Source organism: Anser brachyrhynchus, assembly GCF_964034855.1.
Source record: "Anser brachyrhynchus genome assembly, chromosome: 2".
Lineage (NCBI taxonomy): Eukaryota > Metazoa > Chordata > Aves > Anseriformes > Anatidae > Anser > Anser brachyrhynchus.
In genome coordinates, this window is record NC_137695.1 from 117,196,522 (window position 1) to 117,223,985 (window position 27,464).

Genomic DNA, 27,464 nt, shown 5'->3' on the forward strand with positions numbered 1-27,464 from the left:
AATATAGCAAGTGTTCTGATTTTAAACACACCTGTTATGTATTCCGTGATAACTGAGTAGGTGCATAATGTAAATCTTCTGTACTGGACCAGTTTTAAGTTGTGTGCATCTAGCCTATCCCATTGGTAAATAGGTCTGAATGCGACAATTTGTAGGATACCTGTTATGTCCTTTCAGAAACATGGAACTTGATGAGAGATCTTTTTTTTGGTTGATTTTTTTTTTTGCTTAGTTGGAGACATATTCTTAACATCACCCTAAATTCAGCTTGTTTATGTGGTCACATGCAGTTTCTTCACGTAGCCTTCACAAACGCTTCCTGAAGCTTTTGGAGCAGTTAGTTAATTCTAGCTCTCCATCTTCCTCTTTGACTGAAATTTGCAATTTCCTCTAGAGAAACAACTTCCTATTGAGTACTAACTTATCTGACCACTTTGATGTATTTGAAACTTTCTGAAGTCCTGAATGCATTGCAAAATCCAGCGCTGCCTTCACAGCTTGCGTTTCTGCACCGCCTGAGCTAAGGAAGTATAGAAGCGGATAGGGACTTGTCTAACGAACAAATGAAAATGCAATTACATTGTACTTGGTCATGCTGTGTCATTGTAAAATTCCAAGCTGTAGCAATGTAAGTCTGGTTAGGCAGCTAGAGGGGACTGAATTATAGCATATTTGCTATGATCAGTGTTGACCTTGGGAGATTTGCCTTTTGGGAGCTGTGTGGATTTCCAAAAAATGCTGCAGCATATTTGGAGCCAGACACACAAATGGGCTGATTTCTCTGGTGTGGCTGATCGTCGTGCCAGGATTACAGGAATCCAAGTCCTGGCCTGCAGAATAGCCATTAAACTTAGATTTAGATTCCTACGTCCTGTATACAATGAACAGGAGAGCTTAAGTGCTAAATACCAGGATTCACAGCTACTGTCTCCTGACCAAGGAACACTTAAGCTCCCTGGTGTTCCTGCATTTTATCTAATGCTTGGCTGATGAGGAGCAGGGACTGTAATACAGGCTTGGCAGTTCTCTCCTACCTTCCCAAGTGAATGTAGTTTTGTAATAGCGCACGTCTGTGCTTTTTAGGACCCTGTGAATCTTGCCATCCGCCCAGTGGTCCAGCTTTCAAGGGAGAGCTAGGAATGAGGTCCTAATTGCTTTGTTTGGCAGGTTTGGTGCTTTCCTGAAAAGGGGGGGGTTTAAACTCTTAAGCTAAAGATCGTCTTGCTCTAATTTGGGTTCCTTGCTGCTTAGGCTGAAACAACTGCGTAGTTGCAGAAGAGAGGTGTGCTTACTGTTAAGGATGGGCTTTTCAGCTGAAGCAGTGCATAATGTGCTGGCAGCTGAGATCTCTGCAGAGCATAAGCACACACCTACTGAATGAAGCCCCTTAGCAGACATACAGAAGTACCAACTCTGTACTCACAGGCTCACATGTGGCATAAACCGAGAAGCTGGCAGAGTTGTGTTGCAGCTGGGTATGGGCAGAAGCAGTGCTTGAAGGAGCTCCTGAAATAGCTGACACTGAAAATGCTGGGTTCATCAGGAGGCTTTGTGGACAGGAGTGGACGATGTTGTGATTGAACTCTTGGACTTTGTTTAAATGCTGTCGAGGTGCCTTTTGGAGTCTGAGTCTTCAGCTTTTATAGCTGAAGATAAGCTTACGTATTCGTATGCATAGAGCACTTTGGATAATTTTCTTCTGTGGTCTCCCTGAAGCTATCAAAATGATCCATAGTCTCCTATTTTGAAGATTCAAACTATTAAATGAGAACTTTTGGAAGTCTTTTGAATGTCTGCAAATTCAAATCTAAATACTTTGCAGTTTTGCTTTCCTTGCCTCTGGACACCAAGCATGAGCGGTACTCAGCACTTCCAAATGGGACTTGGTGTCTAGCACTGGTGAAAAATAAGCTTGAGAACCAAGTTTGCCAGATGCAGCTGAGAGTCACGTGAAAATTTTGTCCTAAACGCTGTACCCTGAAACCACAGGAGCTGATGTTAGATCCAGTTTTAAATATCAGGCTTTCTGACTCAATCCTCTGCTAACGCTACTAGGCAACATTTTATTGTGAAGGCTTCCACGTTCAGGCAGTAGTACGGAAACCTCATGTGCATTTTAAAGTATATTCTTGGGTTCTTATTACAGCTATGGTTTCCTCTTCTATATCTGAACCAGGGAATTCCCCAAGTTTCTCTTAAGAGTACTTTTTCTAAGTATGCTCAAAAGTCTCCTTCCCTTGAAATCACTTGGGTAGATTTTATTTTATTAGTCAAAAGCAAACTCTTCTGGCGGTGGTCACCATCTACAGCAAATAGTCGTCTTCTGCTTGTACTGAAGTGGTCTTATATATCGACATACTGCCTTGGATATCTTCTGTGCTTCTTTCTGCCGGGGTTGGAGGTTATTTTCTTTCAGTATTCTGATATAAATTGAGGTCTTCTACACATCTCTAAAATGATGTGCCAAATCACAAGAAAATTTAAAACGAGCAGTAGTTTAAATGAAAAAATTAGTAGCCAGAATAAAGGCCTTGCAACCCTGTGGAATAAAAGTATTAAATCTACCTATGAATATGTGCTGCCAATATCCTAAATGTCTGAGGGCAAGTAGAGCATGAGGTGGTGATTGACAAAACTGTCTTCAGAATTGTGTTTATAACTGGAAATGTTGATAGGAAACAGGTTTAGGGAGCGGGAGTGTGTGAAGGAGGAATGGTAAAGGGGGGAAAGAGCTGATGAATCCAATATGTCTACTTGGAAAGCTCACGAGCTCTCCAAGGACATCAGGTCCTCTGTGTCACCACTACAGAAGCGTGTGTTCCCCCCTGGCAGTAGCACAGGCCAGGTTGGCACGTAGAGGAAAAGCTCCAGTTTGTGTTCTGTCCATAGAGAGTCTGTGTTCGTGCACCCAGTCTTCACAGTCCTGGCCACGATCAGTGGTAACGTTAGAGTATCCATCAACCCATGCACTTAAATCCAGCAGTGTTGCTTTCATAGAAGACTTGGTTTATAATGCACCTTCTGAATCCTCACCCTGCATTGTGCTATGTGTGTGGCTGTCAAGTGAAATAGAGGGACTTTGATGGTCTGCTTTTGTTTTTTTTTATGTTGCCGTGTTTTTTTCTTTTTCCTGGACTTCCATACGTGCTCTTCAGGACTAAGGCATTGTTTCAGTGTCCTCAAAGCCCTAGTTTATCCCTTTTAATTACAGGAGCTCTTGGGATACTGTCCTAAAGTTTTGAGGGTTTGAGTATAGGAAAGCATTACTGCTTTTGCTCCTTACTCTTGTATGGTATGTCTCTGTAATTCTTTAAATGTAAAGTTAGCCGTCCTGCAGGTGTGTGATGCAGTGTGTGTGTAGAACAGTGTGCGAGGAGTGGTGCGGAAGCCTGTTTTGGGGCAAGGAGGAACAGAAGTGTAGGTGTATGCATCTGCTTTGTGTGCTGTTCTTCTTTCTCTGTTCAGTAAGATTTATGTTGAAATATTACAGTCTCATACAGAAGTTAGCACAAATAACTGCGGCTTCTATTCTGCAAAGAGCAGAGCAAGTTCCACAAACCCTTTACAGGCAGAGTTCTTATAGTTTACCCAGAACAAGGTTGACATTAGGTATATATTAGACAGACGCACCTGAAACTGGGGAGAAAAGTGTGCAATGTTCCTTAAAGGGAAATGACAGGTCTGTTTATATTTAATCAAATAACTTTAAAATGCTTATCCTTGGGATGTAGTGGGGTGTGTGTATGTACACGTGCCTTTTTTCATTGTGGCATTTGAGAGTGTAAGTGACTTCTCAAGTTGAATTTTCAATTTCTTGAGCACTTCTTCCTTACGAGCTGGTTGTCTCATCAGGTAGTCTAAACATAGTTGTAAATTTTTGCTGTTCTGCAAAAGGGTAGGCTTTGCGTTCCAGGAATAATAATACTTATATCTGGCTGTAGTGATGTGAATTTTCAGGACTCTTGTTAGCAGTAAAGTGGAAGAAGAAGAGGAAAAAAAATCACTTGTTTGATGGTACTCTTGCAAATGGGCACAGTCAAATTTTGATCTAGAAGCTCAGCTCCCCTTCACTCCTAAGTGATTAGGGCATAGCAGAATGTTTGCTTTTGGCAGTTTGGGGGGAAAATGCATTTAAAGTGTCTAAGATTTCCAAGTTTAAATTTGGCTGTAGTAGATGTCAATAAACATGTCAGAAGGATTTTTATCCTGAAGTCTTGGTATGTGTTATAGTTACGTTAATGCTCTGAATTGCGGTAGCTACAATGGAAATCTTAACTCAGCGTTTTGGAAACCAAGGGCTTAAATGATGCGCTTGCGGGTGTATTTTAGCATTATTTTGACAGAAGTTTAAAACTAAGAAATAATCTTTTCTACAAAGAAATTCAAATTCTTGTCTGAATCTTGAAGTTACGTTCTTCTTTGTCTGGACAAAATCATCGTGCACCATTACATGACACAGCTATGGTGGCTTGAATTCTGCATTTTCTGAGCAGACGCATTTTTTTTGCTTTAATAACATTTATAATTAACATTTAATTTTAATGAACTAATAACTCTAGAGAAAACACTACCTGATACCTACTTCTCTGCTAGTGTCTAAAAACTTGCTTTAGCTTTGAGAAGCAAAAAAGCTTTTCCTTATTTGAGAAGAGTGATAGTATATTGACAGGTCTGTGCTCTGAACAGAAAATACTGTGTGAGTTGCTGTTTAAATTGTTAAACCAGGAATACAGATAAACAAGTTTGGTTTTTAAGAAGTAGAAAGCACAATCCTGCTCCACCACAGTTTTGCCCTATGTTGTACCCTGAAAAGTGACCCTTGAAGTGTTTGAAAGTCATTGGATTTCGATTTTAAAGGACTGGTTTTATTTATGTTATTTATTTTTAAAATGTAACAACTCTGCACTGTTTTTTTACCCGCTTGCCTGACCAAAATGAAGTTACTGTAGTTGTGAACTGGGGAAGGGAGATCATCCAGACTGCAGTTTAGGACAGTACACGCACAAAAATATGTTCAGTGATTTGGAGTGAGGAATAGGAAATATTGCACTGGTTTTGGGTAGTTATGATAGACTTTGGGGACCATTTGTTGCTACTGAAGTAATAGGGGTGCACGATACGTTGCTGTCTAGCTGCTAAGTGGTGGCATTTCCAATGAATATATTTGCCAAGAAGACAAGCACTAAATTGATACAGTGGATGCCAACACTTGCACTCCTTCATTTAGGAAGTAAAGCTGTGCTCCCTAAACTTGTGCAGCCAGACACGCAGAGCTGCTCTGTGCGCTTTATTCAGTGCTGTGTCTGATGCTTTCTCAGCTCGTTTTTCCCTCATCCCTCTCCCCCGCCACCAACTTCTTGCTAGTGAGCACAGCTCTGGGAGCAAACCCACTGCTGTTGGTGTTCTAGAGTTAACTACTGTTCATTGACATATTTTTCTTCAATTTACTTGTAGAACCACCTTTGGGTGGGGGTTGGTGGCTACAAACAGAACATTTCAGGAAATTGCAACTCGCACAGTATTTTTAGTTCCTTCGTACAGAGCATGTAAGTTTTGATTGGGATTTTAATAGTTCACTCAAAAGTTTAAGAAAAAATGGTTTATGACACTTTAAAGTCCTGCTAGCTGCAGAATTCAGCATGAAGGACAAATATCGCATGAGTGATTTCTCTTTGGGAAGAGGAAAACAGGCAGCGAATAGTGCCTTGAAGGACACAGACTTTATTCTTGAATGGTCTGCCTAGAAGCTGAAGTGACGTGTATTATTTCAGCGTTATCTTGTCAGCCTTAAGCTTCTCTTACATTTAAAAACAAAACCAGACAAACCTTGGAGTCTTGCAGAGGTTGCATTTTCCACATGTAAATACACATTGATACGTGCTAGCCTAATAGAAAAGAAAATGATAGTTCTACGTGTTTTTTTTCCCCCTTCCTGAAGTAAACAAAGCAGTGCTTTAAGAATGGCAGTGAGGCTGAGCCATCGCAATCTCTCGATCTGGTTTGAGATAGTAGAATCATCAAGCCAAAAGATACTGGTGACTGCTATGGAAACCAACCAGTCAACTATTACTCTTTGGAGTGTGCTGAAGTGTGCAGACATGCACTGAGGCTCTTTTTTCTCCTTTCCTTTAATTGAGAAGCATTATCATAATTCCTCGTAGTCTTTCCACTTGATGCAAGCTTTAGAATCCTTATAAGGAATTACGTGGTACAAATTGCTGGGGTTTGTATTTCAAGGCTCTTTTCTTTGCAATTTGTGCATGCCAGTTGCTAGCCAGTTCTTAGAGACTTGCAGGCAACTCGGGTTTTAATTGTTTAAGGACGAAGTTTAGATTACTGCCTTGTTATGATATTTCAAGTGTTTTACTAGGTGCATTTATCTGATGTGCTTGCTTACAAATAAAAGTTTTAAGTATCTGTGATTGTCTCCATGTGTCTTGTAATGTGTTATACACATACTACGGCAATCATGTCACTAATACATATGCGATGTAACACATTACAACACACAGTTGTGCTATTCTAATTTAGATCTCAGTTGTTTTAACTGGTCTGTAGTTTGAAATCTTTGGAAGTACTGTGTTAGTATTTGTGCAATTGGTGCAACTAAATGTTAAACTTCAGACAGTATTGCAGCAGTTAGTGCCTCTGACTCTTTTGATACCATCTATATTTACAACCACACTGTTACAGTTTTTAGTTATGGTGCTTGACCCAATTGATGGTTAACTTCTTTTCTTGCTGCTCCTCCAAAGATTAAGCATATGATCTAAAAGAATAGCTGTAAGCTTAGTGCTGGATTCCTTTTTCTTTGTTTTTCCTCCAGACAATCAGTTTCAACAGCGAACGTGTAACGTATTCTTTTAGCTAGTTTTTTTTGTTTGGGGGTTCTTTGCTTTCCTTGGAAAAAAAAAATTAAGCAGGTCTTTTTGTTTTTTCAGTCTGTATGCATATTTACATTGTCATCGTTACAAACCAGGTTAGATGAAGGTGGTGCTTTTGTATGCGTACAGGTAATGTTATTGCTAACACAGCCTTTCACACATGGTAAGACATTTCTTGCCCTGAAACGTTGGCTGTTTAAAACAGTTTTGACAGGGAAAAAATGTAGAACAACGTTCCAGAAAAGGTAGGCTGTGGAAGAACTTCTGGAGAGGAAGGGCTGGAAGAAGTTAGAAATAAAGAAGGAGGAAGAAACTATTTTAGGCTTTGGAGGTAGTACCACAGGCACTGTGAAGCAGTAAATGGTGCAAAGGGGAGCACAGTCAAGTGAGAAGAATGTGGAGTGGGTGGGAGTAGAAGAAAATGAACGTAACGCGCTGCCCTGCAGCCCGGTGCCTCTTGAGCTGCCGGTGCTGCAGCTGTGAGTACCGGCACTGCTGCAGCTGAATTTCAGGACATGTATAACATACCTCTGTGGAAACTCAAGTGCTGAGCAGTATTGCAGAAATGATGCTTGTATTGCAATTGTATGTTATACAACACCATATTAGTTGTGCTTCCTCTTTCTCTCGTTTTCTTTTTTTCTACTTTTTTGATGAGCACTTTCCTAAGGGGTTTCACAGGAAACTGGAGGCAGATGAAGCAAAGATGAGAGGCCTGTGTGCATACTTTGTACTTCATTAAATACCTGTGTGCAATCTCTTACAGTTAGTTCTCATGGAATTGCTTCCTTTCATCTCACAAGTAAGGTATTTGCATGCATCACCAACTTTTTGAATAAGAATACTTAATATTAAAGATGGGTTTAAAGTCATTGCCCATTCCCTTTTAGGTCTAAGCAGTCACATTTTTGTGAGGGGTGTTTTCTCACAATAATGAAGAAAAGATGCATCTCATAAAAAGAGAGTGGGGGAAAAAAAAAAGCTTGAAGGGTTATTATTCATAACTGTATAAGCTAAGGATATAAGAGAGAAATAACATTGTAAGGAAAGGTTTAATTTATTTAGATTATTTGGTCTATTTGGAGGAAAAACCTGACAAATGTTTAGGACTGGGACCTACAGAAGGGTTTACAGCTGAAAGCTTGTTTCCCCCCACAATTATATCTGTTTGTCTAGTAGAAGGCGTTAACTCTCATTGTAAGTGTTTGTTCTCTCTTTAGACTGGGTCAAAACAAAAAAGCTTCTTGAAGATGGAGCTGCAATTCCTCCCTTAACAGTTTGCACTGAATCCTGCAGGTGCTTAGTCTAGTTGTTTTAGGATTTATCTCATAAATAATAATTTGGCTTTTAATCATACCTTTTAGTTGACTCCTTGTTACATCCAAGCTTTAACCTAGATGATTACCATAGCATCACCTTAAATAGAGACAATGTAGCTGAGGTTTCAGGGCCTGAATCCACCAACTTTAATAAATGAAACTAAGTGAATAACTATAAACAAGAATGTGAAAGTAGGTTATCACACCATGCGATAACATCTGTTCCTTGGAAACATGAAAGTACCTATTTCTGTGTCAAGAACTAAACCCTGTTTAAGTGGTATTATAATTGATTAAAATTTTCTTTTGTGTCCAAACTTCAGCGCATGAAGTTATGCTGAGGCTTCTGTGTGAAATGATGTAATTATCTGCATGTCCTATCAGTCAGGTATTTATATTTGAAAACCTGGGTCTCTATCATCTGGAGGATCCTTATCAAGATGAGAGCTCAACTGCGTGGGATAATACACAGTTGCATATGAAGAGACCTGGTTCTGTCCCTGAGTAGTTTGCAAGAAGCAACACGTGAAGTCGCGTCCCCCCTACCACCACCACCTTTTTTTTTTAAAGGAAGGAATGAGAGCAAGGGTTACAGCAATTCAGTTGCATTTAATGTTGGCTGACAATATGTGTAAAGTGGTCCAAATTGGCTTTAACAGCCAGTCATTTTCACTGGGAGAAACTGAATATCATCTTGTATGATGGGAAAATGATTAGACAAAGCAGCAAAAGCACTTGAAGGCTGTTTATATGGAGATTTTTCAGCATTATTGGCCCGATTAGAAGTTGACTGTTACTCAAATCACAGGCTGATGGCGAGATCAGTGGTAATGTAGAAAATTAGGAAGTGATAGATGGATTTTTTCAATGCTAAAGCCTAATTAAATTACTAAAATGATGCTTTTAAGAGGTGCAGTTGCAGCACAAACTGCTTGGATGCCAAGATTGCAGCAGGGTTTTCCTTACACTCAGTAAAGTACAAATCTCTATCCCTTAACTGTGGTTGTGTAAGGTGCTGCTTCCTGGCCATTTTGTACCTTAGTAGCTCACTATGCCCTGTTATTCTTCCCTGCTCCTGTGCCCAGCAGACAGGAGTTTTGTTCCGTATTATATTTGGAATCACCATTTAATTCTACATCTAAAGATTACACGTGGAAACAAATGCAGTGCTTCTTGCTTTACTTACTTGCTTTGTATAAAAATGTATTTGGGTTGAGAAGGCAGCCTCACCTGTTTCGGTTGGATGATCCATGCCTCAGAACAACCTGTTCTGGGAGAGGCAGGCTGGAACAGCTTGTGGATGCATCTCCAGGGGCACAGCCTGCTAAACCTGTTTGCCTTGTAAAAGCTGAGGTTTCTGCTCAGGATTAAATGTTATGGCTTCACTTTCTTCTTCCTTGCTTTTTTTTTTTTTTACCTGCCTAAAAAAAGAAGTTGTTAAAATGCCATCTTTTCATTAGGGCTATAAAAACCCTGCTTGGCTTTTTTTTTTTTGCTATGATTTAAATAATGTCCCTCCTGAGGCTATTCTTCCAAAGATAAGGTATTCATGTTATTTTATTTTTTGTGTGTAAAATCATATTCTATTTTTTGTCATTATTATTAGTTTCTGAAACTATTAGTGCTGCATGTAGGGTACTGCCTGCTAATCCTACAGGCTTGTGTGAGAGAGCTCAAATCAGACAAGAACATGCATCTCCCTTAAAAAAAAACAAAACAACTAACATACTGCGTGTAATCCAAATTATCACCTTATTTTCCAATTCAAGGCAGTATGATCCACCCAAGATATCGGAGCTGTTGAATGATGATACAGGTTATTTATTTTTTCAGTGTTACTTCATTTGAGTTAGAAGACATTTGAGATAGAAGACACCAGTTTGTTGGTTTAGGTACTGTGCTTCAGCTTCTTAGTGTTTTGAAGAGTGTCAGGCTGAGTTACTCCGTCAGCATTGCCCTCCATGCTTTTTTGTGGTTTCAGAAATCCTGCAGGAAGCTCATTAGGCACTGGTGGTGCCTGATGGATAATAACTGATGGACTCAGCAGCAGGCATTTCATCCCACTAATTTCTGTATCAAAGACCTCTTGAATCTTTCAGTTCATGAAAGTGTCTCGGAAACGGTCCTATTTGCTCTTCGCTTGATAACAGATATCAGTGTTTCTGCTTTGGATTGAATCACGTGCGTACTTGGGGTAACCTTTTGAGACAGTAGCTCGTGCAGCTGTAATTTTGGACCGAGCTTGCAGAATAAGTGGGGTCAGACACGGGTAATACTTCCCCATGAGCTCTTCCAAAGGGAAGCCCAGCAGTGTTAGCAGTGGTGCTCAAGATTTAGTAGCTGGCCTCCTTCCTCTAGAGATAATCATGAATCAATTTCCTTTGTGATAAGAAGCACTGGGCTGCTGGCTGTAATGAATCCTTTTTAATTAGTCATAGAGGAGAAGTCCTAAGTGCTTGTTTAAAGGCCTCAAAACACCATTAAGGCGAGATGAGGGTGCAGTCCGTGACCAAATTCTGCTTTGAATAATTACAGCGTTGCTGCCTACACTTCTCCTCCATATTCCAGTAGATACAGCATTCTTCTGTGCTGCTTGGCAGAAATGATCTTCTGTGTGCTCATACCGACGGCATTCCAGCCTAGGGGTGGTGGCATGTGGGAGATAGCAGAAACTCATTCCCATGTCCGTGTGAAGGGAGATCCCGCTGGGGCTGAGCAGCGGTGGCTGCGGAGGGCGGCACCCGAGGCCTCTCTCGCGGGGACGCCCCCGAGCGGAGCGGTGTGCTCGGGGTGCTTGGTGTGGGCCCTACTGGTGCTCCTCCTGTCATGGCGGCCACGAAATGCCAGCACGCGGGGAGCAGGCCAAGCCGTCTCCTAGGGTGCTGGACCAACGCCGCTCCGAAATATTTAGGACAGATCAGATGGTGCGAGCGCGTGTGCTGCGGAGGAATGCTGTGCGCAGCTGAACAACTAGGCATTATCTGAGATCCACTTTAAATACATGCTGCCTCTGTAATAACACCGTGTGGTTGTTCCAGATACTAAACTTCAGTTAATCTGCTGCGTCGGTTTGGGCTTGTAGGTCCAAAAATATCTTATTAGTGATTTATGTCTCTCATTGTTGTTCTTTTTTGTAACACAGCTATCTCTGCCCACGCACTGCTACCTAATCTGGTGTGTTTTTTGTGCTGTTCCTGTGGTTCTTCTGTGAGAAGAAAGCTTGGGGTCACCCACCCACAGAGTGGCACACACCTAGCTTTACTCGTGAAAGTTCAGCTGCTTTTACGAAGGTACATCTGAATTTTCTCTCTGTAGAATAAAAGTCACTAGCTTACCAAAACCCAAATTGTTCCTCAAGATAGGAAAATATTTGGCTTAGACTTCAATGCTTCAGTTAAAGCTTCAGAAAACATAAAGCTGTAGGGAGGATGGTAGGCTTTAAATCCTATATATCTTTATTTATCTTTATAGAGGTGAATAATATCCTCTACTACCTGTGTGCACAATGCTTGAATTAATTTTGTGTTGATTAATTAAAAGAAGGGGAAACTTCATTTCTTTTACCTTTATCCTACTCCCTCTAAACCTGCAAGGCAGCTTCTGGTGGAGTTGGCTTCAAGCATTCATTAGCATAGCCTGGGCCTTTGACACACTGCACTGGTGATTTATGCTTGTGAATATTCATTGTAGCAAATTCAGTGGCTTTTCTGCTCGCTTTGTTTCTTGGGGAGTACTGTGCAAGATAGAAAATCTCCTTGCAGCCCCTAACTATTACCTCCCTTCAGCTGAAGTTCTCTGCATTTGAATCCCTTTGTATGCCTGTGAGCAAAGAAAACATTTAGTTCAAATGTAGCATTGCTTATCAAAAAGGAAAATGACAGAGACATGAGAGGTGGTAGGATAGTCAGACAATGTCACCGTGCGTGTTTGTTAATATCAGCCAGCTTCCACCCATCTTGTGAGCTGTTGTGAGAAGGCGGTTAAGAGAAATGCAGATTAATCTTGCAAAGAATAAGGGAATCAGGGAGGAGAAAAAGTCAATGAGAGAGCAAACAGGAAATGATAGAAAATGCTTCTGAAGTTAGAAGTAAAGATACGTGAAAGGACAAATAGGAAAGGGAATGCAACAAGACTAATTTTCCTCTTTAAGTACAGTGATCAATGTTGGAAACTCTCAAATACTATTTCCATTTTTGACAAAGCTTTGCTTTGTGACCCTGAGAAAGCCTGGCTCCTGAAGTGTGCCATCTGAGAAACCAAATTCTTCCGTTTGAGCTAAGATGCAGTAAGATAATAGGAGGAAAGAAATTTATTATTTTTAGGGAGGGAAGTGACAGACTGAGTGAGTTCCGTTTTGCAAAAGTTACTTAAGTGTCCATACAATTTGACAGCCATTCTTTGACAATAAGAGATTCAGACAAAAAAAAAGAGAAAAACTTTAACATGCTACAGCATGCTGAAGCGTCTTAGTTTCAGCTGATGGGCTCATTCAGAATATCAGTGTGTGTTTATTGAGTGTTTTATCTGCAGTGTCTTCATACTAATTGAAAAAGATTTATGACACTTCATGATTGTGAGATGACTGAACAAGTGAAAGTGTTTAACCAATACAAAAGCATTGTGTACGTGCTGAAATTTTTCTGCAGAAAATTCTCACTGAATGGTATATCTTGAAAGGAGAACAAAAGTGGGTGAGAAACTCTCTCAACTACTCATCCTTGCTTCTAATTAAACTAGAAAACTCAAATGGAGATGTAACAATTCTCATTAATTTATTGCTATTTTAATAATAAGATGTATCAAGTGTTTTTAAGGTGATCAAATACAGTTATTTCTTGCTTCTGTCATTAGTAAAGTCAACAGGTAATTTTTTTCAGATCATCTTGGGGCTAGTGCTGCAAAGTGCAGATTGTAAAAGCATTCCCAAAGAATTTGCAAGGTTTTCAAGGTGAAGTAACAGCTGAAGCAAATCTCCTGAAGGTGAGGGAGGGGGTAGTTGGTTGCAGAAATAAGTGTGTTAGCTACTCAGTTGCCTGGGTGCAAAATGTACCCAGGCAACTGGTGGGAGGTTATCTTCATTTCACTGAAATCAGTTTTGTCATTGAATGCTTTGGGATGGGATTTTACTATTTCTTTGAGGGGTGTGTGGGTGTGCTTTTGTTTGATTTCTATTTAAATTGATCATAAATATGTGTGTATGTATATATATATATGTATACATATATGTATACACACACATTTAGCAGTCTTAACTGGTTAGTAGTGGGGGCAAATTTTGCCGTTTCTCATTCTGGTATCTATTTCTATGTTTGTACATTCCCATATGTACTGGTGAGTATTGTCAAAAACACATCATAAATGAATTCACCTTGAGAGCTATCTGTTAATGCATTTTGATTTAAACATGCTTACCTTTAATATATTAAGGTTCTGGATGCTCAGCTGCAGTAGTCACTGACTTTTTTTTCTTATACACAAATCTTAGTGGAAATAATGGCAATATTCTGTGCATTTATGCTAAAGTCATGTTTTTCCATTTAAAATAAAGTGCCATGGAAGAGGAGCTGTTAAACCCTTTCAAAGGAAACCATGCACAGAGCAAATCCATTTATTCTAAAAGTGAACAAAATGAGCCATGTTGTCATCTTAGTGAGAAAGCGTATGAAGTCAGCTCCTGCATTTTTTTTTTCTACCCAGACTTTGGAAATGGAAAAGTGGTTAGCGTAAGATAAACGAGGGTGTTGTGGAGAGGTTATAATTGGAAATGAAAAGTAAATATTGGTGGACAATCTACTGCTGAGTATCTGGAGTGATGAGGTTATATGGGAGACAGCTGTGGAAAATGCCAGGATGAAGATGGTTAGATTGGGCTCAGGGGTTGGACGAAGGGAGTGAGGTGGAGAAATTGGGTTGGGGAGCTGGGGGGAGGGTAGCAGTGTGCCTTCTGCCACCATAACAAAAACCACTACATTTCAGAGTAATAAGCAGTATGGAAATGTCAACTACTTTTAATTTGACGCTTAGCAAATGATGCTCTTCAGAAACTCGTAGTGATACTACTGGGGATGACGTTATTTTAAAACAAACAAACAAAAACCTCTTGAAAATTCAGCTTCGTGATATTTAGGATACTTGTAAATGATAAACAGTTTGTTCACTAGTTATCAATGGTTGTTTTAAAGTGAACCTAAGGAATTAATTTACTATTTTTTTGGCCATCTGTCTACCACCATAAATGTTGGTAGACATGCCATCTTGTGTACTGCATACTTGAAAAATCATGTTTGTAAGTTTTGAAATCATTTTCCTCTTCAGGATGTGTTTCTCATGACGGCTGAAGTTAAATAATGTACGGAATTGGAAAGTTTAGTTTTTGTTCTTTGTTTTTCTTCTCTTTTTTTATAGCTTCCTCTTTAAAAAAAAAAAATCCAATGGACCAATTAAAAAACACACACACACACACAACAGCACTAACAAGCAAACAATCCAAAAGCAAAAACCTCAAAGTATGGTTTCCTTGGGGAAGTTAAGTCTAAACAAGCATACAGTAATAAATATTAGCAGAAGTATTAAATGATTTATTAGACAATCCTTACTTAAGAAAGCCGCTTAACTCTTACAACAGTCAGTGGGATTATAATGTGCTTGACTTTAATTACATCCCAAGGGCTTTCCTCATTTGCATTTTGCATGCATGGAGAACTTCAGGTTTGCATCCTTTTTTGGACAAACTAGATATCATAGCAATCTGAGTAAAATTAAAGCACTCCTGTAGCAAAAGAGGGCATTGAAGTGGTGTTTTAAGAATGAAACATTTGGTTACTGCTTTTGTACTATTTGAAATCTTTTATTTCTGGCTCTTTTCCAATGTGGAAGGAGTTTGTTTTCAGAGAAATGTTGTTGCCAAGGGACGAATGTTGACTGTTGTGTTTAAAACAAGAATCACAGGCTGATATGAATTACATTCTTTTAGCAATTCTTCTCTGGATAACTTTAAAAGGTCCTTCCAATTTCCAGAATACTTAGGTCAGCTCTTAGGACACGAACACAGTGTCTCATCATTTACGTGAAGAATGTTTTAAAGAACTGGCAATAGCTTTATTCATTTTTTTTGTGTGCACAGTTGGGAAATGTTGGTTTCAGATGATTACGCTAATTAATAACATACACCATTAGCGAATGCAGTGATTTCCCTCCCTTTTGCCTTTTATCTTTTAAAGTCTTTATCTGAGCCATTCGTCAGACAACCTGTGTGGAGAGCTGTCAAACAAGTTCATTTATTCTGTGATCAGAGCAGCATTATCTGGAGCAAAGTTAACCTTTTTTTTCCAGTTTCCCCGTTGATAATGTGAAGCGAATGCTTTGCAGTTATCCGTTGGGTTTTGGTTCTTCCAAGGATCAGGGATGAGTTACGGAGCTCACCTGCTCCAAAGAAGGGTTTTGTGTGAGTCCGTCCCCATGGTAGGACTGCTCCTGTGCTCGCTCCACCAGCACTTGAGTTGCTAACCACCTTATAACAATGGGAGAACGGGACAAGAATAGTAACTACAAACATGGTTTGTAGTTCAGCTTTTCTGGATTTTTGTAGGCCATGTTATGCCATTTAAATCTCTTCCAGTAAGCGGCTTGGTTCATTAAAATATGACTTGAATGAGTTGTCTGTTCTCTTATTTAGAAGCAAGCAGTTGTACAGCACTTCTGCACTGCTCTACAAGGATAAATGGCTGTGTGGTTCTCTGACTGATTTCCATATTTTTTATGGAATTTCTAAGTATTTTTGTTTAATGTCCCTTAGTATTCAATACTTTAAGAAATACTGGGTCAAGAGATAATTTACATAACAACTCTGCATAGCTTACCTCAGGGTGCCAAACCTGCTGCCGTGCCCTGCCTGTGCGGGAGCCCTACAGGAGAATATGACAAGTTGAGCCAAAGCAGGTGATTTTTCCCTGTCAGCACTCTCCTAAGCCTTTAATCTCCCTTTCCAGATTTATTTTGGGGCCTTTGCACCCTTTCTTCTCATCCTTCCTTTCTTGGTTCAGTGTGTCCTGTGAATTCCTGTGAGAAGAGTGCCAGCAAGTTTTTACGAATCTCAGCTCCACTCTGCTTGCTGATGGCACTGGTGGCTGACCAGGGATCCCCCTGGAGCTACGTGGATGTGGCCTGATAGCTTCTGAGTCTGGGAGCTACACTTCTGAAATCTTTCCAGGAAGCCATAGGCCTGCTGGACAGACATCACTAGCTTTAGCAGTCAAATTTATTTTAACAGAATTGTTAAATGCTTTTTGCTAGCTATGATTTCTCAGTCTCACATAGAGGCATATGTTTATATGTAAACCGCCACAGTATAAGAAAGGTATAAAACTGTTAGTGTCCAAAGGAGGGCTACAAAGATGGAGGGTCTAGAGGGGAAGGCATATGAGTAGTGGCTGAGGTCCCTTGGTTTGCTCAGCCCAGAGCAGAGCAGGCTGAGGGGAGGCCTCATGGCGGCCTGCAGCTCCCTCACGAGGGGAGCGGAGGGGCAGGCGCTGAGCTCTGCTCTCTGGGGACAGCGACAGGACCCGAGGGAACGGCATGGGGCTGGGACAGGGGAGGTCAGGCTGGGGGTTAGGGAAAGGTTCTGCACCCAGAGGGGGGTCGGGCACTGGGACAGGCTCCCCAGGGCAGTGGTCATGGTACCAAGCCTGCTGGAGTTTGAGGAGCGTTTGGGCAACATCCTCAGACACATGGTCTGATGTTGGGGTGGTCCTTTGGGTACCCAAGAGTTGGACTCCATGATCCTTGTGGATCCCTTTCAACTCAGGACATTCTGTGTTTCTATGGTTTCTTTTGTCAGCTCGAACTAGAGGAGCAAACCTTCCTAGTTACCTGAATCTAGATGTGACAGCTCCGCTTCCTTCAGCTCTCCTGCCAGTCGTGATCCCTTTCCTCATTAATCTCTTTCTGTTTTCCTGAAAATTTGCTTTAATCCTGACACCTGTTTGGAAACTTCAGATAGACTTCAGATAGAGATAGGCATTGAGTTATCTTGTTGATAAATTCTCAAGATCTAGTTGTTTTTTTAAAAAAAAAAAAGTTCATCACAGTTTTCCCTCACCAGATGGTCCTTATATTCAGCAGTTCATACTGGCTTAGAAAAGATAAATATGCATTTACAGTGAACTTGTCCAAGTTATATTAATCAATAAATCGTCATTTAATTTATGGATTTCTGGGAAACATAAATAACTGCCTACATAAATCTGTACTAGAAAGTAAACAAGATTTTTTCCATGTGAATTAGCTTATTTCCTTAGCATTCTGTTTAAATAGCTTTTTATTTTTATTTGTTTAGATGACTCCAACAGAAATATCTGAATATTCATCTGATAATGACAGCCTGGAAGAAGTGGAAATGGAGACCGCTAATCCAGGATTCTCTAAGAAACTGCAGTCGAGTTTGGCATTGATAATGGGGGAAGTTCCGACAAGACCTGCCAGTGACTGGCTGAAGTCTGCACAGGCCCTTCTACAAACTCCTAAGAAACAGTCAAGCAAGGCTTCTAGAACCCCAGAAGATTCTGCTAAAAAGAAGAAATTACTGAGGTAAACGTTCTGCCTTTCTGAAGGATTTTTTTGTATTGTAAATAAAATAATACAAGTTAACTAACAGAAGAGTAGGAATGTGTTTCAATGATAAAAACTTTAAAGATGCCAACTCCAAAAACTTGAAAGAATATCGTTTATCTGTAAACAAGGAAGACAAGAAACAACTTTTTTTTTCAGTTTTAAAACTTGTGGTCAAAATTCTCAGTCTGAATTCCTGCATACAAATTGATGCAGGTTTAGTACTTTTAACGATGCCTTAAATTATGTTACAGTTATGAGAGTATGCATACTTCTCTTTTAGCTTGTAATCATTTCATTGCTTTGTGCTTCTTCAGATATGTAGTGAAAATGCTATACCTCTTACTTCGTTAGTCCTTTCCAGATTTATCAGGGTAAAAGTATCCAGAATACAATATAAAAGGGGCAGATGTTCAGTAGTGCAAGGCAGAGTGATACTTAAGCAAAGGTGTGATGTATTTGTTTATCTGAAATTGAGATCTTTGTGACTTAATTAAATGTATTAAAAAGATGCGGAAAGAAAACCACCAGAACCTGAGCAGCAGAAGTCTGATGTTCATGATTCATTATTTTCCTAGCTAACTACAGTGCAGAAATAGTAGCTTCTTATATTATATTCACTAAGTTGCTTTAATTTAATGGTATATGTGAGGGCATGGTTCAAATTACTGAAATAAAAATTCTGAACGGTGCTGCTATAGATACTGATTGTATCTTTAACAATATGGTTCGTTCTTACTCTTTTTACAGCTGATTCTATACAGTAATCAATCAGAAAATAAATCACTTTAAAAGCACTTTAGATAAATAACCATACCTTATTTTTCCTCTTAAAACGTTCTTGTCTATTTCAAAATGTTGACTGAGGGAACAGATTTGAAAGTTGTAATTACTGAGGATCTCTGTACTTACAGTGCTTTGCTTGTGCAATCAAGCTCTACTTATTACTTTAAAAACATAAAGACAGAACTGTACTCGGTCAGACCAAAGCCTTACTGACAAAAATGCCTGTTGGTGGCCAAAAGCAAGTATGTGTGAAGGTAATAAGAACAAGACAAGTGTATAGTGGTATCTTGCCCAGGTGTACTTTGAGCTTTCAGCAGTTTACTGCTTGGGGGCTGTTTGAGTGGTTTGTTATCCCTGATGGATTTATCCAGTAGTTTGTTGTTTTTTTTTTTTTTAAGTCAAAAGCTGTTGGCTGCAGCAACAATATCCCTCGCTTAGGAGCTGTGTAGCTTAAATGCGACTTGAGTCTGCACCTACCATCTTCATTTGGTGACCCTTAGTATCAAATATTTTAGTGCAAAAATGTGTTTTTACAGCAAAGATACTCCAAAATAGCTATATAAGAGAATAATCAGTGTTACTGATGTATTTCTCTATTTCTTTTATTTCAAAATTTCAATATAGAATGCAGTCTGTCCAGAATGGGTAGAGGAGGACAGCTTGCATGGGAGATTTTTGGGGTATTTTTTATTTTCTTTTATTTTTTAAACTATTTGATCCTTTGCTTCCACCTTGGGTTCCTTTGGGAACACAGAAGCAAGCAGGAAATTCCTCAGATATAAGTTTTGTTTATCTGATTACTTGCTTGTCCAGATAATTTTCATCTTTTCATTCTTCCTGTTCAGGGCACTAATTCTGTATGTCTTTTCCACTTTTCCTTTCACTGTTGACCGAGCACGTTTTCATTTTATGTGCTACCACTGGATATAAGAGTCTGCATACTAGATAGGAAAGCTTAGGTTTTCAGTGCTGTGGGTTGAAGACCAGTTCAGGGAAAGGTTTATCAGCTTCTTGGTCAATGAAGTGATGATCCCTTCTTTCTGGTTATATAGCTAAAAGCTATATAGCAGTTGTTGGCTTGTCCTCTCCTTTTTTCCCATCTCTACTGCAGGTTGAGACCACAGCAGAAAAAGCAATAAACCTAAGAAATTCATCTTGCAGGCTGGATCTGGTCCATGGTTTCCCACTTGGACCACTGGGAACTGTGCAGTGTGTGGAAAAGAACTTCTACTTAACCAGGCTTTTTTTTTTCCTCCAAGCTGGTGCTTAGTGAAGTCTGGGTTGACAGGAGATGGTAGAAGTGATAGAGCCATGGTCTTTCTGTGTGAATTCCCATGAGAGAGGTTCAAATCCAAAAGCAGATTGTTTTATTATGTGTACTGGTTGGAGAAGTCCTGCTCTAAGTGGAGTAGGCCGCCTGTGTTCTTATTTCCACTTTTTACAAATCAACAATATTTTTTCTATTTTATTCTTTTTGCCTTTTGAGATGACTACAGCTACCTTCAAAAAGTAGAGAGAACATTTTCTAAAAATTCTAGCTTATATTTTCTGAAAAAGTTCTATACCATGAGTAACAGTCTTCCAATATTATTTAGGTCTGCTGCTGTTTGCATTTATATTTGCACTACCTGATTGCAGCTGTCTTCCTATTACCTTAATGACTGCATTTTTCTGCCCAACCTGAAATTGTCCTTAGGGCTGAATAGTCCTAAATTGGAAATGAGCAGTTGACCGGATGGGAGGAAAGTGTGTTATTTATTTGATCCTTTTAAAGATACAATTATCATACTCTACAAAAAAAAAAAAAGAGGTCTAATCTAAACACCATAAATCTTCAGAGGTAAGCTGATTATTAGAATTTAGTTTAATTATTCGTTAATGCTAGGGTTAGGAATTTGAGTGTAATGTCAACATGTTGGAGTGGAAAGACGATGAGAAGCACACCTGTCTCCCCAAAAGAAACATGCAACATGCACAATGCTGTGATGGGTGAAATTTGAAGGGGCACGTTGCAATCATTCTGTCAGTAGTTATGTGGGGCTTCGGAAAGTGATTAGCATCTGCACAAAAAGAAAGGCATAGCTGAAGGAATTTTTCCCTCAATAACTGTCTGATCTATTCTGTGCCCTCTTACCCAATTCAAACATCTCTTCATATATCCACTGTAAAAATAATAGTTTTTGTTTTCAAAATTGCTTTATGTGGAGATTGTTGTTCTTTCTGCCATGGTCTGCAGGGTAGAGCTGGCAGTCTGTATTGTGCTGATGTCCAGAGGTCTTGCTGGCCCCGGTCAGGTTCTAGATCTCCCTGAAGGGCAGGGCTGTAGGAGGTGCCAGCTCTGCCATCCTAGTAGCAAAAAAAAATAAAATCTTTCATTTACAACTATCAAAACAAAGCTCCTGGACATCCTCACCTTAGACTTGGGTTTATGTGCCATCTTTAATAGCTATCTTCCTTCTATTTAAATAAAAATGGGATTAGAGGGAATGGAAGTAGTATAATTTTCCAAGGTATGCTGAGAGATAAATGTCAATGTACTGCACTGATGAGCTACTAAAGTAGCTGATGAGGAAGTGCTAATAGTGGTATTTGATACCGAGATGAATTGGCTTGGTGATTAGGTCAAGAGGTATTGGTTTTAGATGTTCTTGCCCTTTTATTCCACCACAAAGTTTCAGTTTCTCAGCCTGAGTCAATGTTGCATGGGAAAATTATGCATGCGATTTGCAGACCTAAGGGTGAGAGAGTATACACTGCAAATACCCATTTTCAGGAAGTTCTTTTTTTTTTTCAGATTTTGAATTAATGCTAATAATACAAGGTAAAATGTATAACGTGCACCAGTTCCAAGGCACTCAAAGTTCGCGTGTTAAAGAAGGGAGAAATAATGTACTGACAGTCGCAGTTTGTTCTGTGGGTTAAACCAGTAACTGTGCTTGTTCAGTATTTGTAAACAAGAAAACTCAAAATGTGTTCACTCAGCTTTTCTTGTCTACAAGAAGACCTCTCTTGAAGGCTTTATGAATTGTTTGTTTTTTCTAGTAAAATTTTATTTCCATTAGCTAAACAAAACGTCTGGCTTTCAGTGCAGGAAATGGATATCTGAAGTTATATAACGTTAACCCTACTTCATCTAAATCTGTCATGTTGCAAGAGCTTTTACTTGTGAAGAATAACTGCTTTGTTTTGGGGGAGGGAGGGTTTTTTGTGTATGTGTGGTTTTGGTTTTTATTTGCTTGTTTTACGTGGCCCTCTTTAGCTTAATAGCAAAATAAAATCTTAGGAAATTCAATTTAATTATCTTATATATAATTATACTTAAGCCAGTAGATCACTTACAGATCTGATCTGCTAAAATTAACTTGCCTTATCAAAAGAGGGGGAAAAATACAGAATGTCCTGGTTCTACATGCAGTAAACTGGTCACACAGGGCCAAGTGAGGTCCTGAAAATAAACGAAAATGCCAAGGGAGGGAGGAGCTGGCACAAATGAAGCAGGCTTTAAAATTGGATCTGTTTTTTCTTACATGCATCCATAAGTAGCATGAGGGTATAACAGCAACATATATGCCTCCAGCTCTTACTCTGTCGTGGTGGCTCTTGAAAACGGTACCTTTGTTCCAGATGTTTTATGCAAGTGAGCTTCTTTGTGGAACAGTTGAAAAAAGAAATATAAAAGAGACCACGCAGACCAGAAAAGATTTGGAGCTTATTTCTTGAGAGAGGCTCCAAATCCTTGAACTCTTAAGAGGCTTCAGTGGGTCTGATAGCTGCGTGTTAGAAATGATCACTTGTGTTACAGTACAGATCTTCATTTTCTTATTTTACATGTGGGCATGATGCTGCTGATTTGACATGGAAATGGGTTGGGAGAAACATTGATCCTTTTCCAAGGGAAAGAACCCAGAACTTGTAGCAGAGTACAGTTACTGAACAAGTTTTATAGGGAATTAAAGTGATTGCTGTCTACTCTGGTGTCTGCTTGTTCTATCACATAGGAAACGAAATACTGTTATGCCTTGATTATGCATGTCCACATCTAACAAACAAAATTACCCCAATGATCATGTTACTGGGGAATCATCCAAGGTGAATGTTTATAGATCTAATTGTTGAGTCAGAGCTTAAATAGGGCTCATCTGTACACCAAGTTACTCTTTCCTCTTTCAGATCCCATGTTACCTCACCAAGTCAACAGCTTCTCTCCTGCTCTGGAGAGGAGTGGGCCTCTATAGAGGAGACATCGGTCATATCTTACATATGTACCCACACTGTTCTTTACATTAAAGGGGGCACGGGGTAGTGACTGTCAGCATTCAGCATTGCTTGTCATTTTGCAAGCTGTAAACAGCCTGATAACAACTGATGGTTTTACAGTATTGCCAAATTAAATGCCAGCCTGCTTAGGGGGTCCTTTTTTTTTTTAATAAGCGAGCACCCCATGGAGTGGAATTGAACAGCTGAGTGTTACAGAAGTAAGTTACTTTACTAGTTAAAATATTAGTAGAAATTAGTGGAAATATTAGTAGAGACCTGTAATTACTTTGAAAGGAGAAAATGGCTAACTGCTCAGTCCTGAGATGGATATGTGTAAGTAATGCACAGCATTTTGAAGTACATGGAGTTCTGAGAGTAGTGTATCTGAGGAGATGACTCAAAGAGATGCTTAAGTGTTCACGGTTCTTAAATTTGAATGAAGTCTGGGAAGGAGTGAATTTAGATGAATTTAATTCTGTGGGGTTATTTTTAGTAATTGCCCTGCTGAATTAAAACTTCATTAAATAAACACAGAAAGAGCTCCAGCAATTAAAAAAAAAAAGATTGAAAATGGCTTTTTAAAAACACAGCCTACTCATTAATGTTCTTTCTTTTTTCCATTTTCTATTAACCTTATTGGAGTTTGAAACTAGGGACCAGCAGCATCTGGTGATGCTTGACATAGGGTGGTACACTCATAGAGTCATTAAGGTTGGAAAAGACGTCCAAGATCATCCATCCCCCTACTCCCAATGTCACCTACTGAACCATGTCCCTAAGCACCACATCCAACCTTTCCTTGAACACCCCCAGGGACAGTGACACCACCTCCCTGGGCAACCTGTTCGAGTGCGTGGCTGCTCTTTCTGAGAAGAAATGTCTCCTCATTTCCAACCTGAACCTCCCCTGGTGCAGCTTGAGGCCATTCCCTCTAGTCCTGTCACTGGTTATTTGCGAGAAGAGGCCAACCCCCAGCTCCCCACACCTTCCTTTCAGGTAGTTGTAGAGAGCAATGAGGTCTCCTCTGAGCCTCTTCTTCTTCAGACTAAACAACCCCAGTGCCCTCAGCTGCTCCTTACAGCACTTGTGTTCCAGGCCCTTCACCAGCTTCGTAGCCCTTCTCTGGACATGTTCCAGGGCCTCGATGTACTTCTTGTAGTGAGGGGCCCAAAACTGAACACAGTACTCGAGGTGCGGCCTCACCAGAGCAGAGTATAGGGGGACAATCACCTCCCTGGTCCTGCTGGCTACACTATTCCTGATACAAGCCAGGATGCCGTTGGCCTTCTTGGCCACCTGGGCACACTGCCGGCTCGTGTTCAGGCAAGCATCAATCAGCACCCCCAGATCCTTTTCCTCTGCACAGCTTTCCAGCCACTCTGCCCAAGCCTGTAGCATTGCGTGGGGTTGTTGTGGCCAAAGTGCAGGACCTGGCACTTAGCCATGTTGAACCTCATCCCATTGGCCTCTGCCCATTGACCCAACCTGTCCAGGTCCCTCTGCAGGGCCTTCCTACTCTCCAGCAGATCTATGCTTCCCTCCAGCTTGGTGTCATCTGCAGACTTACTGAGGGTGAACTCAATTCCCTCATCCAAGTAAACAATGAAGATATTAAAGAGGGTGGGCCCCAATGCTGACCACTGGGGAACACCACTGGTGACCAGCAGCCAGCTGGATTTCACTCCATTCACCACCACTCTCTGGGCCCAGCCATCCAGCCAGTTTTTAACCCAACAAAGCACCTGTGCAAGCCATGGGCTGCCAGCTTCTCCAGAAGAATACAATCTTTGTGGAAAGGAGCACCTCCAGAAACTGAGCTTTCGTATTAGATGCTGCTTTTTATTTTGGTCAGCAAACCTGCGTCTTTCGCGTGGATATTGTTGAACATAGACCATGGAGTATTTCAACAAGCTCAGTTTTAGTAGGGAAGTAGGACGTGGACTTCCACTTGTTCAATCTACCTTAAGGGATTTCAAGGGTCAAAACATCTGTACTAAGAGTTTCCTGATTAAAACTAAAAAGGTTGTGAGTAGCAGAGATTGCATCTAAGCAGTTTGGCTTCATTGAGCAGCCCTTGCATTAACGGTTTGCCAAATGCATTAAATTTGCTCACGATAAAACATTATTTTGGGGTTAAGTTCAAAGCGCTAGTCAGTAAGGTATGCAGCTCAGATTAAAGTTTTTGTTGTTTAAATACAGACTGTCAGTTTCCTTGATTACAGAAATCATAATTCGTAATAAAAATATATTTGCCAATTTATATATATATATACAGACATACACACACACCAGATGGTGGGTTAGTCATGTAGGACAGTTAAATGCATAAGATCAAAAAAAGGATCTGGATATTTTTTTCCAAACTCCTTGAGGCAGCTAGGTACATAAAGAAACTGCAATGAGACCTTGCATTGTAGAATCCAGTCTCCACCCTTTGTGCCAACAAAACCTCTAGTATCTGGCAAACTAAACCAAACACACAGCACTGAAAAGCTAAGGCATTTTCAGAAGGATAATGTGTGGACAGTGAAAAGTAAAAATGATTTATCTTGTGTTACCAGAAATAAGCAAAATGCCCCTTTCTTGGATAGAATCTGTGCTGAAGAATGCCTGCTAGTCCCAGTAAACCAAGTTAACTGCCAAAAACTGACTATAAAAGCTCATTAGGTATATAATAATCCACAGGTGTGCAACTAGGAATAAAATAATAATAATTTTAAGTGTTGCTCTTCTCAAAATATGAAATTTGTTCTTAACACTGAAGCTGGTTCCTGCTTAATATCATGCTCTGCTTTATGTAAGCTTTGTAGCTCTGTTATCGCTCTCATCTGTTCACAATTTCTCACGGCAGATACACAAACATTTTGAACAGTGTGGGCACCTGTCTTATATGAGAAGGAGTTAATAGTTCTCAAGTGCCGCTGTCTTAAAACGTGTCAAAATATGCAACAGAAAGTATCTTTCTTCTTTTTTTCTTGTTTTAAGTGCTAAAAATGGGTTGATTCTGCTGTTTTTGGGGGCAATGTTTAAATTTCTTGTTCTTGTTTCTACGTTTTAGAAGAAGCAGAAGAAATGAACCATAAACTACCAACTCTTTCTTTTGCCATCGAAATTCCTTTTGTGCATGGCATGTCCTTGGACTGTATTTTCCAGTTTCACAATGTATTAAAGACGGGGGAGGGAGAGAGGAGCGGAACAAAAAAGCAATGCCAATGACTGGATGAGAACCTCTCATAAATACATTGTTGGTTATATTTTATGTTCTGCATCCAAGCAGATGCAAAATGCTTTCTTATGTTTGCGGTTTAAACTATTTTTAAATGCATTTGGAATTGAAATAGAAGGATAAGTATTAATAAATATCAATTAATTTTATTAGCCAAGGGGCTGCTAAAGGAAAGACATGGTTTTATTTTTCATGGACCTTGTGGTCACTGTTGTCCTAATACAGACACGCTTAGCAAATGTGTGGTGAAGTTGTGTCAGAGTAAGACCTTGCCTGGTAGGCATATTAGGCCTGAAACAAGAGTGTTTTTTTGTGTTGTATATTTCTGTTCTGTGCCATGAAACCAGGAACTTTGTCATACTATGGAGTGCTTCTGCCGTAGATGAAGCAGTGGCAGGCTTACAACCATACCCCTCTTCAGGGGAAGGGGGAAAATTAGACCGAGGTTTTAAGAACTGCTCTTTTGTGCAGGTACCTTAAGCGCTGTAAGAAAATACATTTCTTTGAACGTTGTCTGTGGAAGAAATGAAATAAGGTTTTGGAAGGCTTCTGCTGAACAGTTTTCTTCCACCAGAACAAGTTTTTGAGCTACTCGCTATTTTCTGTATTGCTGTAGTCCAGCCACAGGGTTCAGTTGCAGACTTCTGCATGCAAGACTTCAGCAAGCAAGCAAATTCAAAATGCATTTAGCAGCTGTATCTCTAAGAGTAGCTCCAGTGAACCGTGTTCCAGCATGGCTTGGGTAGACCGTGCAGCCGAGCTGAATTAAGAGCTGTATCTGAGAACGTCAGCCAGGCGGGAGGAGAAACTGGGTGGGCAGTTTGCTGGTGCTTGTGGAACTGCCTTCTCCTCAACTGCAGGAGTGCAGCAATACTCGAGTGTTGAGTGCTCAAGTTTTGGGGGTAAATGTGGCTGAACAGGGTGTTAGCAGCAGACAAAATTACCCTGTACGAAGGTCTGTGCTTAATTTGACCCTGCTGCATACCAAAGCATCCATTGCACTTTTCTGTACTGGTTGCCTGTGTTTTAAAATCCATGTTGAAAGGAGGATTAAACAACATTGTTAAGCTTATCTGTAAGTTCATTGGAGCCCAAGGTTTCCTAAATGTTTTTGTTTGTTTTCCTCCGTAATATAGAAAGTCATGTAGCTTGTGAGTTCTTTATCTTGGGGGTTGGTCCTCTGAAAGATGGTAAATTAGAGTCTGAGTTTCTCTTCCCTGCCTGAACCTCTACAGCCATAGAAGAGACTGCAGTAATATAAACTACGTAACTTTCACAAATCATTCTGGGTCACTCATGGCTCTTGTATTTCTGAGTATTCGTTCTGTGGTCTTCACTATGACGATGTTTTGCCGTCCTATCCGATAAGTCCTGTAATAGTTATGG

At 40.0% G+C, this 27,464-nt stretch overlaps 1 protein-coding gene across 2 annotated transcripts in view; it reads left to right on the forward strand.

The window, feature by feature from the left end:
- The window catches only part of SPIDR (scaffold protein involved in DNA repair), a 203,988-nt gene that overhangs the window by 36,700 nt on the left and 139,824 nt on the right, over positions 1-27,464 (forward strand). For both annotated transcript variants that reach the window (XR_013947887.1, XM_080583611.1), the window contains exon 6: positions 17,538-17,788. Coding sequence is in view for 1 of the 2 variants with exons in the window: in XM_080583611.1 (XP_080439737.1) it covers positions 17,538-17,788 (251 nt within the window). In the remaining variant the exon portion in view is untranslated. The remainder of the gene's footprint in view (positions 1-17,537; positions 17,789-27,464) is intronic.